At 49.7% G+C, this 10,709-nt stretch overlaps 5 protein-coding genes across 5 annotated transcripts; all 5 read right to left on the reverse strand.

Annotated features, from left to right (window-relative positions):
* Positions 1-801: 801 nt before the first annotated feature.
* On the reverse strand, positions 802-1,309 carry POX_u09918 (uncharacterized protein; the record flags this gene model as incomplete). Its single annotated transcript, XM_050118656.1, has 2 exons — positions 802-1,236; positions 1,295-1,309. The coding sequence occupies 2 exons, from the start codon at positions 1,307-1,309 to the stop codon at positions 802-804; spliced, it is 450 nt and encodes a 149-aa protein (XP_049964916.1).
* Positions 1,310-1,384: 75 nt separating this feature from the next.
* Positions 1,385-2,124, reverse strand: POX_u09919 (uncharacterized protein; the record flags this gene model as incomplete). Its single annotated transcript, XM_050118657.1, has 2 exons — positions 1,385-1,632; positions 1,710-2,124. The coding sequence occupies 2 exons, from the start codon at positions 2,122-2,124 to the stop codon at positions 1,385-1,387; spliced, it is 663 nt and encodes a 220-aa protein (XP_049964917.1).
* Positions 2,125-2,355: 231 nt separating this feature from the next.
* POX_u09920 (uncharacterized protein) lies at positions 2,356-2,742 on the reverse strand (the record flags this gene model as incomplete). The annotated part of the gene is made up of 1 exon (XM_050118658.1): positions 2,356-2,742. One exon carries the CDS (start codon positions 2,740-2,742, stop codon positions 2,356-2,358), a length of 387 nt encoding a protein of 128 aa, XP_049964918.1.
* Positions 2,743-5,193: 2,451 nt separating this feature from the next.
* POX_u09921 (uncharacterized protein) lies at positions 5,194-5,618 on the reverse strand (the record flags this gene model as incomplete). Its single annotated transcript, XM_050118659.1, has 2 exons — positions 5,194-5,541; positions 5,607-5,618. The coding sequence occupies 2 exons, from the start codon at positions 5,616-5,618 to the stop codon at positions 5,194-5,196; spliced, it is 360 nt and encodes a 119-aa protein (XP_049964919.1).
* A 563-nt stretch (positions 5,619-6,181) lies between these two features.
* On the reverse strand, positions 6,182-6,817 carry POX_u09922 (uncharacterized protein; the record flags this gene model as incomplete). Its single annotated transcript, XM_050118660.1, has 1 exon — positions 6,182-6,817. The coding sequence occupies one exon, from the start codon at positions 6,815-6,817 to the stop codon at positions 6,182-6,184; it is 636 nt and encodes a 211-aa protein (XP_049964920.1).
* Between the last annotated feature and the right edge of the window lie 3,892 nt (positions 6,818-10,709).

Raw genomic sequence — 10,709 nt, forward strand, 5'->3', positions numbered from 1 at the left:
GCCGATGGTGGGCACCGTCAGCTGTGGTTGCTGGATAAGGTCACTGGGAGCATCAGGTAGCGGAGTGTTGATAGGCTCTGCCGCTGCAAAGCGAGGCATAGGCTCCGCTGTGGATTCTTCCACTCCTAGTGAGGTGAGGGCAGCAGGCTCTGAGTCCCTTCAGCCCGCATCCGAACACCGGGACCATTCCGGCTTCCAGCAAGGTAGCGAAAGAACGTAAAGAAGACTGGCGAAGAAAACCTGCTGTGGCTCGTAGAAAGGTCCAGGCCTGCTGGAGCTCTTCTGCTTGCAGCGCGAAGTGATCTGCATCGATCGAGCCCGTGTATGGTTTCCCGCTCCTGCGCTTTACTGAAATCTCCATGTCCGTTTCCGGGGAAACAGGTTGGATATGAGGGAGAGGGGCAAGATCCTGCGGCAAATTTGCTAATACGTCCAGACGCTCAGGGAGACGGGAGCCTCTCTGCACGACAAGATAGAAGAAATGCTGCCACAGCAATGTACGCTGTTCACTGGAAGCTTGACTCGTAGTGAGCCCGGCACGGCCTCCCTCATGAGAGTGTGACACGCGGCGCCGGTGGTCGGTCATCTCAGATCCATAATGGAAACTAAATCGCCAGAATTCCCAGAGATCTGACTTGAGCGCTTCATGTCAGTACGATGTGGTGAGCGGGATGTGCGTATTGAAGTGCTCATAGACCCTTTCACCAATAGTGGCCTTACGATTGGAGTCAGGCAGGAACACCGGTTGCATTACGCTCCGTCCTACCTCGAGGTGAGAGAGTTTGCCTCTCCAGATGTTTGCTAGGCCCAGCAGCGGTCATGTGTCTTGAGGGTTTTTCCCCATCGTGGGTTTTCCCTCTCTCTCTCTTCTTCCTTCTCCCTAGACTTCCCAATCCCAGTTGTCTCGCCTCCAGATTGCTTCCTTGCCTTGTAGACCTGTGGGTCTATCACGAGGTAAAGTCTATCCTTGAAAAATGTCTCGAGAGTGGGGATTTGGAAATGTATATTGATCAACCGCTCCCAAACAGCTTGGCGGTCATAGGCGGGGATGGTACGAAACAAGTTGCCTTGTCCCAGTTCACTCTCCAAGAACCTGAAGTCTCTCGGCGAAACCTCCGGGACTCGCGAATGAATGAGACGGACGGTCAGGCCGTCAATGAGACGCAGATACTGGCAATTTCCTCCCACCAGATCTATAAAAGTTTGATATATCCGATCCCAGTAACACATGATAGCCTGTGAGCATCGTCAGTGGTGGGACGGACGATGATTCTCGGGACGCAGACAGGCTCACTTGGTCGCAGCGCATGGCAAGCACTTTTTGGAGCAAGCCAATCCGCATACCCTCCCATAACCCCTTGATTGGAAAAAGCCTATCAACTTTCTAGGGTAGCGTCGGGTGCTTAAAGAACGCTTGGAGGTATTTTGCCTTTTTGCTTCCACAAATGGTCTCCAGCATGACCCACCAATTGTTCGCTGCGAAACGATTGATGGGATCTTCCAGATAACCTTCATAGCGCCGGATTCGCTCATAGACCAACCCGTCCGGGGGCCGACGGTCATTGGAGTACTGTTCTCGGAGGGAGCGAATAAACATATCCTGTGCGGATTCACTTCCGTCGCGGCCATGACCTATCAGCACATCCGGCGTACCACTCTAAGCAATGCATTCGTCATTAGATCTACAGGGAGTCGCAATATTTGCCTACCTGCTTGTTCAACCACGTAGACATCCACCATCCACCATTGGTTTGTAGGGTCTAGCTTTGTTCGTGTGGCCTCAATAATCGTCTGATGATCCTGCGCGTGAAGGTGGTAATCAATATCCACATCTAGCCGGTCCAGCAATCCATCGCAATGCTGCAGGCGAACGCGAGAGCCCCAGTCCGCAGCTGGGATCAGCACAGGAATATGGCAGTCCTGCATGAATCGCTGGCATCCCTGGATGTCCATAATACGTCGAAACCTCTTGACATTCTTCTGGTTGTCCATCTGCTTTTTGAAGCTTCTTTCGAACATGAGGCGGGAGATGTCGACCCTCGCAGTGGCTTTGAAACATCTTCGGCGCGAGGCAAACAAGCCACGCTGAATCTTGTCCACATAGTCTTGAGATATAGGGGGCATTACGGTAGATCTATCAATCGTTCCAGATGGCTGTGAGGGCGCCGGCACCAAATCCCATTAGGCGATCCTGAGATTACGGTGCTGATATCAATGCTTTGACGCTTTCGGAAACAGCTAGTCACTGTATTGCAGAGATAAACCCTCGATTCAGTAGCTGCTGCCTAAGTAGAAAGTATTTGCATTGTCCCCTTGAAGAACTGGCCTTACCGCCCACATCCCACTTTTCAGTCTTCAGTATCGTCGGTGAGGCATAGGACGCAGTCGCTTCATCCATTCCCGCCGATCACGTCCCCTGTCGCCCATGTTCTTTGGCTGGCGGTGGTTTACGGATACTTCATTTTCATTTTCACCATCGGAAGCCCGTGCTGGGAGAGGGACCCACCACGCCTCTGGTGTGGGGAGCTGCCGACGAACCCGCAGTCGAATAGTAGTTTCCGTACGCTCCCTGGACGGCTGGGCCAGAATTTCCGGGACTGGCCTCTGCTTAGGGTGGATCTCATAGCTGGAAGCCTTGGCCCTTCGCGACGGCCGGGCTTTGGCGGTGCGTTGAAGCAAAAGTCCAGTGTCGCTATTATCCCCTTCAGGGTGGCGCACTTGTCTGTAAGAGATGTTGGTCATTTCTGCGTCTGGTATAAGGACAGTCTACGTTTCAAGTGATTTTTCTGACTATTTATTCCCCGTGGATAGCTACACATGTATATGGCTATGCAAAGGATGCCGCATTTTATCGTGGCAGCTTAAAATAGTCCCGGGTTGATTGAGAGTGACAACGTGGCGGTCTAGGGGTCTTCAAACTGGGGTCAAAGGCTGTGCTGTAAAGTGGGGGGTGACAGTGCTATCGCGATGGCCTTTTCGATCCTCAGATTCCCGCTCATCCCTCTCTGTTGGCAATATGTGAGGCTCTGCTGAGTCCGCTTAATAAAACTTGTGCCCTTTCCTTTCAACTTGCCGTCCAACCCTCAGGTTTTCAACGCGATGTCAAGCTTATTCCGTTGAGCTTATAGTATAGGCTCGATTAAATGGCTCTATCTACTAGCGTCTAAAAGATGGTTGCTGAAACCACCCCGTTGATGCAGGTTTGAATGATCGGTGAAGTGGGGCCTTGGGTGGGGTTAAGCACAATTGGGGGAGAACAGGGCTGGCTTTAGGATTGTTCCGTATAAGATCGAATACTTGCGGTGACAAATAAAGTGTTACGACCCAGCCGCACTACGCACATGGGGCCTATAGGCCGCCGTAGTACTTTTGCGCAAGATGTAGTTATGTCCCGCCGTACCCGCGGGCCCTAACTACTGCTCACAGGAGCAGCCACCTTAGTTCCTCAGCGATTAGTCTGAATCATATACTCAACTCAAGACATAGTTTCCGAGTCCACTTCCATGGCGACTTCCAGCAACAAAAAGCGTGCATTACTCCAGCGACCAGACCGGCGACTGGACCGAGGCGGCCGGGCTTTGATACTTAGTATGCAAGTTTGGTATGCAAAAACTGGCGCCGACACACAATATCTGGACGCATGAACGTATGTATAGGAAAAATATGCGAGTGGAGGGCGGAGTGCCCTAGTAAGGTAATGATATCAAGTGCTGATACGTTCTATAGGCCTTCTATGCCTTGCTTGGATTTTGGAATGCTGAGTCCCGAGAGGGGAAAGACTGTACTGATCCTACTATTGAAGCTACTGTATCTGATTTCATCGCCTGTATAAGAAGCCCGGGATGGGGAAGATATAGATGCGTGGTTCGGCTCGCTGGTACCTTGTTATTAAGACTGAAAATGACCCACTACCAAACGTTGAACGGTTACTCCCAGGAAACACCCGGGCCTCTTGCGGGTCCACTATGGAGATACCTAGAGAGCAAACGACTTGAGCCTAGAATACATCCTCCCTATATAAGTTAATCCTAAGTCATCCTTATTTTCTCGCTTCACCCTTTACCTAACTATGCTACGGTCACCCTTGCAACATACATTCGATCCAACGTCTTGATATGGACTGGAATACGCATCTCCTGACCTTGTTTGGTCGGGCCCTTGAAGATATTCTGCATAAGGAACAATGCGTCTGGGAGGGCGCCAACCAAGGCCGATGCCGGAATACCGTGCCAATAGAGTCTCGAAAATATGGAGCAATTTGCCTTGGCATGATTCAAAAAGCTCCTTCCACCTATACGCTGCAGCAAAAACTCACAGAGGCGGCAAAATATATGCTATGTGCGAACTGCAAACATTATCGCGGCCGAGCTCAGGGGTGTGCTAAACGATGGGTTGAGCTATTATTCCCCCAGGGAAGCACTCTGAGAGACCTACCCGCACAGTCCTGGCCTGTTAGCATTTCCTACGGGGCAGAATCAATCAGCTTCACTCGGACTTCAGCTTACTCCTGAGGCTATGATCCTCAATAACGCATTTAGAGTGATAGTAGGTGCAGGAACCGCGTGAGGTGTCCCCTAGCTTCAATACAGAACGATCTCTATATACATAATTAACCCTACTGCATCTAGGGCGGAGGAGCTACACCGACAAAACTAGGATATTCTTCTGTTGATATTCCATAATCAGGGCTCCCTCTGCTCACCGGGCATCATGCGCCTCCTCTATAACGTCTCTTACACAACCGTCCGGAAAACAGGTTGAAATTCTGAGATCGTTCAGATTGTTTGCCTATTTGACGGGTTCCGTTTGAGTAGGATATCAGGCTCTGGCGATGGCGCACCTGAGCGGCGCTTACGCTCGCGGTCAACGGTGGGGTTGGGCACGTCTGGCACGGTCGAATCTTTTGACCTGCCCCAGAGACCACTCTGTCGAGCCCTATACAATGAACTTCGAAGTGCCCGAATGAAGCCTTTTGGCCGAGGAAAAGAGTCTTGGCACTTCATCTTGATCTTGGATCGATTTTGAAACGGATGATTAGTAGCTTCGGGAACATCGCAGCCTCATAGCAGCGTCTTCTAGGTACTTGAAACTTGTATATTTAAATCGATAGAAGATCTCTGGCAAAATGCACAACAAATACGTGAAGAAAAATATCAGGGAGAGGCCCTAAGACATTTAAATAAAATTGGAATCTCAGCTATCCGGTACCTTGGCCTTAGCATTTTCCGAGACAGCCTTGTCCTTTCCGCCCACGTCCCCCGCTTTCTCTGACTCCATGATAGAATCGAGGATCGATTTAGCTGATTGTTGATCACAACCGCTCTCTGATGCCCCACGTTCCCGAAGTAAGTAGTCCACAACCGCACCCAACCTCTGGCTGAGATCGTAGAAAATGTCCGCTAACCGAGTAACTTGTTCTAATTCATCGGTTGTTCGTTTCAAATCATCTTGGACAGACTTTAACCCCTGTTCGAGTTTGGTATGGGCTTGCTCCGCTCGGAATGCCCGGATATCGAGCCTTGCAACAGTACGGAGGATGCCCTTGATTTGTCAAAGAGCCAGATAAATTTGTTGGCGAAAAGAGCGAGTTACAAAGATGAACCTACTGGGTCGTCCATGTGGGTGTCGGTAGGATAGCACTTCGCTAAGGATGCTACAACTGGAAAAAGGTATTCTGGAACGAATTCTTTAGTCGATTTAGGCGACTGGACAGAGAAAGCTCTATTTATGTTCTGAGAGGCTCGCCTAAGGTTGGTTATGGCTAGTAGATCTAAGATAATGCCGGTTAGTGATTTTCCGAGATAGTCGCTCAGGTGCTCTTCTGAGGCTAAATTCTTGCTGAAATCTCATGGAGCGGTCTTGTAGACGGTGGAAATTGGAAACCATGTGTCAGTTTCCAGTCCTTACATTGGTGTGTGTCAACGGCTATAGACGTGGCCATAACCGCTGCCGGGTTTCTCTGGGTCCATAATGAGCAGGGAATGTCTACCAGAGCACCAGGGCAGAATAATTAACGAACGTGTTGCTTGATTTGTGGACGCGAGTTAAATCAAGTCCCCGAACGATTTAACGGTTAGAATGTCACCACGCAAGCGTTGAACGGTAGCTTTGTAGCTCAAGACAAATGACTCAGAAGGAGCTAATTGAGAAGCTTACTACTGAAGGAGGGGCCGAGTCTGTTCTATAATCCTGGAGGGTGGTGGTGAAGAGAGGGTGGTGGTGAAGAGAGGGTGGTGGTGAAGAGAGGGTGGTGGTGAAGAGAGGGTGGTGGTGAAGAGAGGGTGGTGGTGAAGAGAGGGTGGTGGTGAAGAGAGGGTGGTGGTGAAGAGAGGGTGGTGGTGAAGAGAGGGTGGTGGTGAAGAGAGGGTGGTGGTGAAGAGAGGGTGGTGGTGAAGAGAGGGTGGTGGTGAAGAGAGGGTGGTGGTGAAGAGAGGGTGGTGGTGAAGAGAGGGTGGTGGTGAAGAGAGGGTGGTGGTGAAGAGAGGGTGGTGGTGAAGAGAGGGTGGTGGTGAAGAGAGGGTGGTGGTGAAGAGAGGGTGGTGGTGAAGAGAGGGTGGTGGTGAAGAGAGGGTGGTGGTGAAGAGAGGGTGGTGGTGAAGAGAGGGTGGTGGTGAAGAGAGGGTGGTGGTGAAGAGAGGGTGGTGGTGAAGAGAGGGTGGTGGTGAAGAGAGGGTGGTGGTGAAGAGAGGGTGGTGGTGAAGAGAGGGTGGTGGTGAAGAGAGGGTGGTGGTGAAGAGAGGGTGGTGGTGAAGAGAGGGTGGTGGTGAAGAGAGGGTGGTGGTGAAGAGAGGGTGGTGGTAGGAGGGCCATAAAGCATGGCTGAAGAATAGAAAGGCGATCATCTCAGGCTTCGTGTCCCAGTCCTAACGATCGTGTCAGAGAAGTTTGACACACATACCGCACCGCAAATAAATCATCATAGTCAATCGTCGGCCATCGTGCTTAACTTTAACGCTGGATGATCTTAACCACTGAAGATCACCCAGGCTAAGAATAGATGGCTCGGCGATTGATCAGCTATTACCAACAGCGTACAACATGGTCTAGCTCTTATAACGAAACTAAGCTACTGCTAGCCAATTAAGCGCTAACAGAACGACGGCATTTGCAGTGTGCTTCATTCAGAGTTGCGATTGCAAATCACAATGCGAAATAGTCTCCGCGGAAGGACGATCGAGACGCGGCTCTATCGACTAATGACGTGGGGTGTACTATACATATTGCGCTGATACAGTTGCACCTATCTTAGCACCTTTCTAGTCTCACGGCCTTCTTCCGTTTCCTTCTATTGCTTCAACAGGCAATTTATTACCCCTATATAGCAATACGTGTTTCTTGCGTACAAGGTTATGTTGAGTGGTCGAAATCCTCCTTTCACTGCAAATTAGATCTAACCGTGCCATCATTGCCTCTTGGGTCTCCTTGAGATCGTGTATTTCCGCTTTCAGTGTTACGGTTTCCTTAGACAATCTCGCGTTATCAGCCAGCAAGGCTTGGATGCTCCCTTGCCCAATATCTATGGGAAAAGGGTCGATTCGTCTTTACGGTCCATTAATGCCACCATATTTGAAGTTAGGAAATCATGAGAAAGGGCAAAGTGACTTACTAGGGTCGATTTCGGGGCTAGAGGAGTTCATGTCCGTTAGCAACTCTAACGAAACCTATCATGATGGCACTCAATCCCTTACCGTTCAGCGTCGGGTAAAGCTTTCGCGTCTGGCTCTGATGTGTACGTTGATCGCGATTCTAAAAAGAACATCAACCAAAAATTCACTGGCCTTTCCGTCCGGGAATTCCTGCTTAGGTCAAAGGGGTGGCTCTACCTGAAAGCCTATGCTTAGTCGGGCAGGGGGGGGGCAGAGGTGCCTAGCTCTCCGGAAAATACCGTGCGATTAAATCGCTCAGTATAATTACCTGAGTGGCCCCTAGATAGGCGTTGTTTTGTGCCCGCTTCTTAGGCGTTTCAGAGGGCAGAATTGACGAGTCCAAAATTAAGAACGAAGGGTACTCTAGCCGCACGAATTCAGAGGGTAAGGCCAAGGCTATAGCTAAGCAGATAGGCCCTCTGGAACCGTTACAGAGACGGTCAACGATCGTCTAGCGTGGTACATTTGCCCACAAAATAACCAAAAGCCGATTCGAGCGGAACTCTCAACGAAAGCAAGCTCGCCGCGCCTGTCTATGGTTCGCGTCGGACTAATTAGTCGTATCGGATGAACGCATACGGGAAATTATAGGGGCAGGCCGTTGCGTTAGGGGTGCGTAAGTGGTTCGTGCAGGTGTCTGTAACAAAAGATATATAACCAACCTAGGTTGCTAACATCTTCCAGTAGAACAGGCCTTTCTGTCCTCGTGCATTCAGATTGATAGTTCGTCTGATGGTTCTGTGTCCTTTGTCTTCCATGGACGCCGCTGCCTCGCAGCCTTCACTGCCTTGAGCCCCGTGAAGTATATCTTGTGCTCCTTCACTGCCCTGAGCCCCGTGAAGTATATCTTGCTCCTTCACTGCCCTGAGCCCCGTGAAGTATATCTTGTGCTCCTTCACTGCCCTGAGCCCCGTGAAGTATATTTTGTGCTCTTTGTGTGTCATAGAGTAACATAGTTACTTTGACCTCCCCTAGCTATGCAGGCACCTCTTCGTGGTGCTAGGGATTATTACTCAAGGTTTCCAGCCTCGAGGAAGCCAAGACCTGCATATTTTGACTCTTTCTTTATATCTTGTACTTCACATAAACAAACCGAAGGCTACCTAGAGGAAAACCCTCTTTATCTGTACTGAATTTCCTTTGCCGTATATATAAAGTAAGGGCATTTCATAATAGAACCCATAACTATTAATTAGCGTATTGTACCTGAGAGTTTAGACAACGAAAAGTTGGACAAAGAGTGGAAGTACGGCAAGACCTAGGATAAAGATTGTACGGAACCGTGGCCCGCCACAGTCCCGGAGGTTATGCTAGAGAGGTAGCAAGGAAACTTAACACACTAAGTTTTTAAAACAGGCAGAACTAAGAAAACTGTCAGCCAGTGAAGTGTGTGCCAAATACCGCATGCAAAAGTATCTATAGGCTGGTTCAGCTGGCATCCCATCCTAAGTCCATCTCGGTAAGGCTCGGATTAACGCCAACACTTACAAAGATAAAAGCAGAGAACAGGAGTAAAAAAACGGACAGCTAATTAGCGGTGGTAATAACTCCCGCGATATTTTATTTTAGAACTTAATGGCTTTCCTGCTCTAGCTCTTATCAGGAATAGGACAGAGAGACATTCCTATCCTCATATAGTATCCAAAAGACGGAGTGCACACCAGGAAAACAAGTCGAAGCAACCGTCGGGCTTACGAGGCTGAAAGCTGTGATAACTACTAGATCTGTAGGGAAAGCCTATCTAGGATATCGGCGCTAAGAGGGTTGTAAAGCAATGAAAAACGTACAGTCAATATAATGTTTCTTGCGACATCAACGCATATCATATGGTATTAGTCTTTCAAAGGTGTTTGGCTTGCTTCTAAAAAGCGGATGAAACTCGCAGGAGCTTGAGGAACAGGCGGAGTAGCTACGTAATGGAAAATCATCAAGTGGTGGTCTGATTCACCCGGTTAGTATTAGGAAAGGATGAGGCCGTGGGCAAGACACGAGAGCCAGAGGGAAAGTACAACGGCTTAAGCAAGAACAAGAGATCATGAACGCTAGGCACCAGGACCTGGTAGGGTGGAGTGAGGTCATTCCTACGTCCTAACGGGCGCATGCCAGCCTTCTCTCCTGCCGCCGAAATGGTCTAGAAAGAGTATAACACGCTTCATAATAGGCGAAATGCGACTTCCTACCTGGGTCTAGGGTCTAATAGACAGACTAGCCTGCACAGCTCACTGATGTGGGGCCTGGCGTATTGCCTGGCCACTCCTTAGCGGTGGCGAATCCTTCCACGGACGCTCCGCAAGCGCCAGCGCTACCTGAGCAATACGAGTGGCCTTGACTCAATAGAGTTTGACCCCCATATCGAGACTTTTTACTTTCACCCACACAGGCTCAAGCCAAGGCCCCACCAACTATACTGTCTGCCCTCATCAAATCATTAAAATCCAACATTAAACCTGCTAGTCATAGCCACGTATTTCGTACCACTGTATAATAACCTACTCACAGGTTTTATTTCATATCACAGCATGTACATTAGCTCTGGAAACTTACCCTATCAGAAGCTCCTGCCACGAGGCGGCCGTTGGTCTAGGCTAGGGATCGTCGTCGCGAAAGTAACATTACTGGCGTGCCTAGACGTGAATCGGCCATTTTGCGTCCAGACATCCCGCTGCTTCCGTTTTTCATCGTCTTGCCTTGTCTGTTGGGGGCTAAGTTAGGGGTCAAAACAGTTGAAAAACAAAAAGAGGCACCGTCAGGACAAACTGGTGCCTTACGGGTCAATTGCTACCCTTAGACTCAAGCTACGGCCAACAGATCCCGGTGAACATGCCGTTCCGATGTTCACAGTCTAGCGAAATACCTGCGTCAGGCTCGACTGTCGATCTAAGTGAAACCGTTGGGTTTCTCAGTCTATTCTTGCAGTCAACCAACTTGACCCTTGCACATCAAAAGGTGTGGTCCCGGAAGGAAGGATATGGCCATCCTTGGATATTGATGCGGGACCACTTATCTATATATACCGTTGCAGGACAAACCATCCTAACAGATGGTTTGGCTTAGACCTTTTGG

The sequence above is a fragment of the Penicillium oxalicum genome, assembly GCF_001723175.1.
Source record: "Penicillium oxalicum strain HP7-1 chromosome Unknown unanchor14, whole genome shotgun sequence".
Taxonomy (NCBI): Eukaryota; Fungi; Ascomycota; class Eurotiomycetes; order Eurotiales; family Aspergillaceae; genus Penicillium; species Penicillium oxalicum.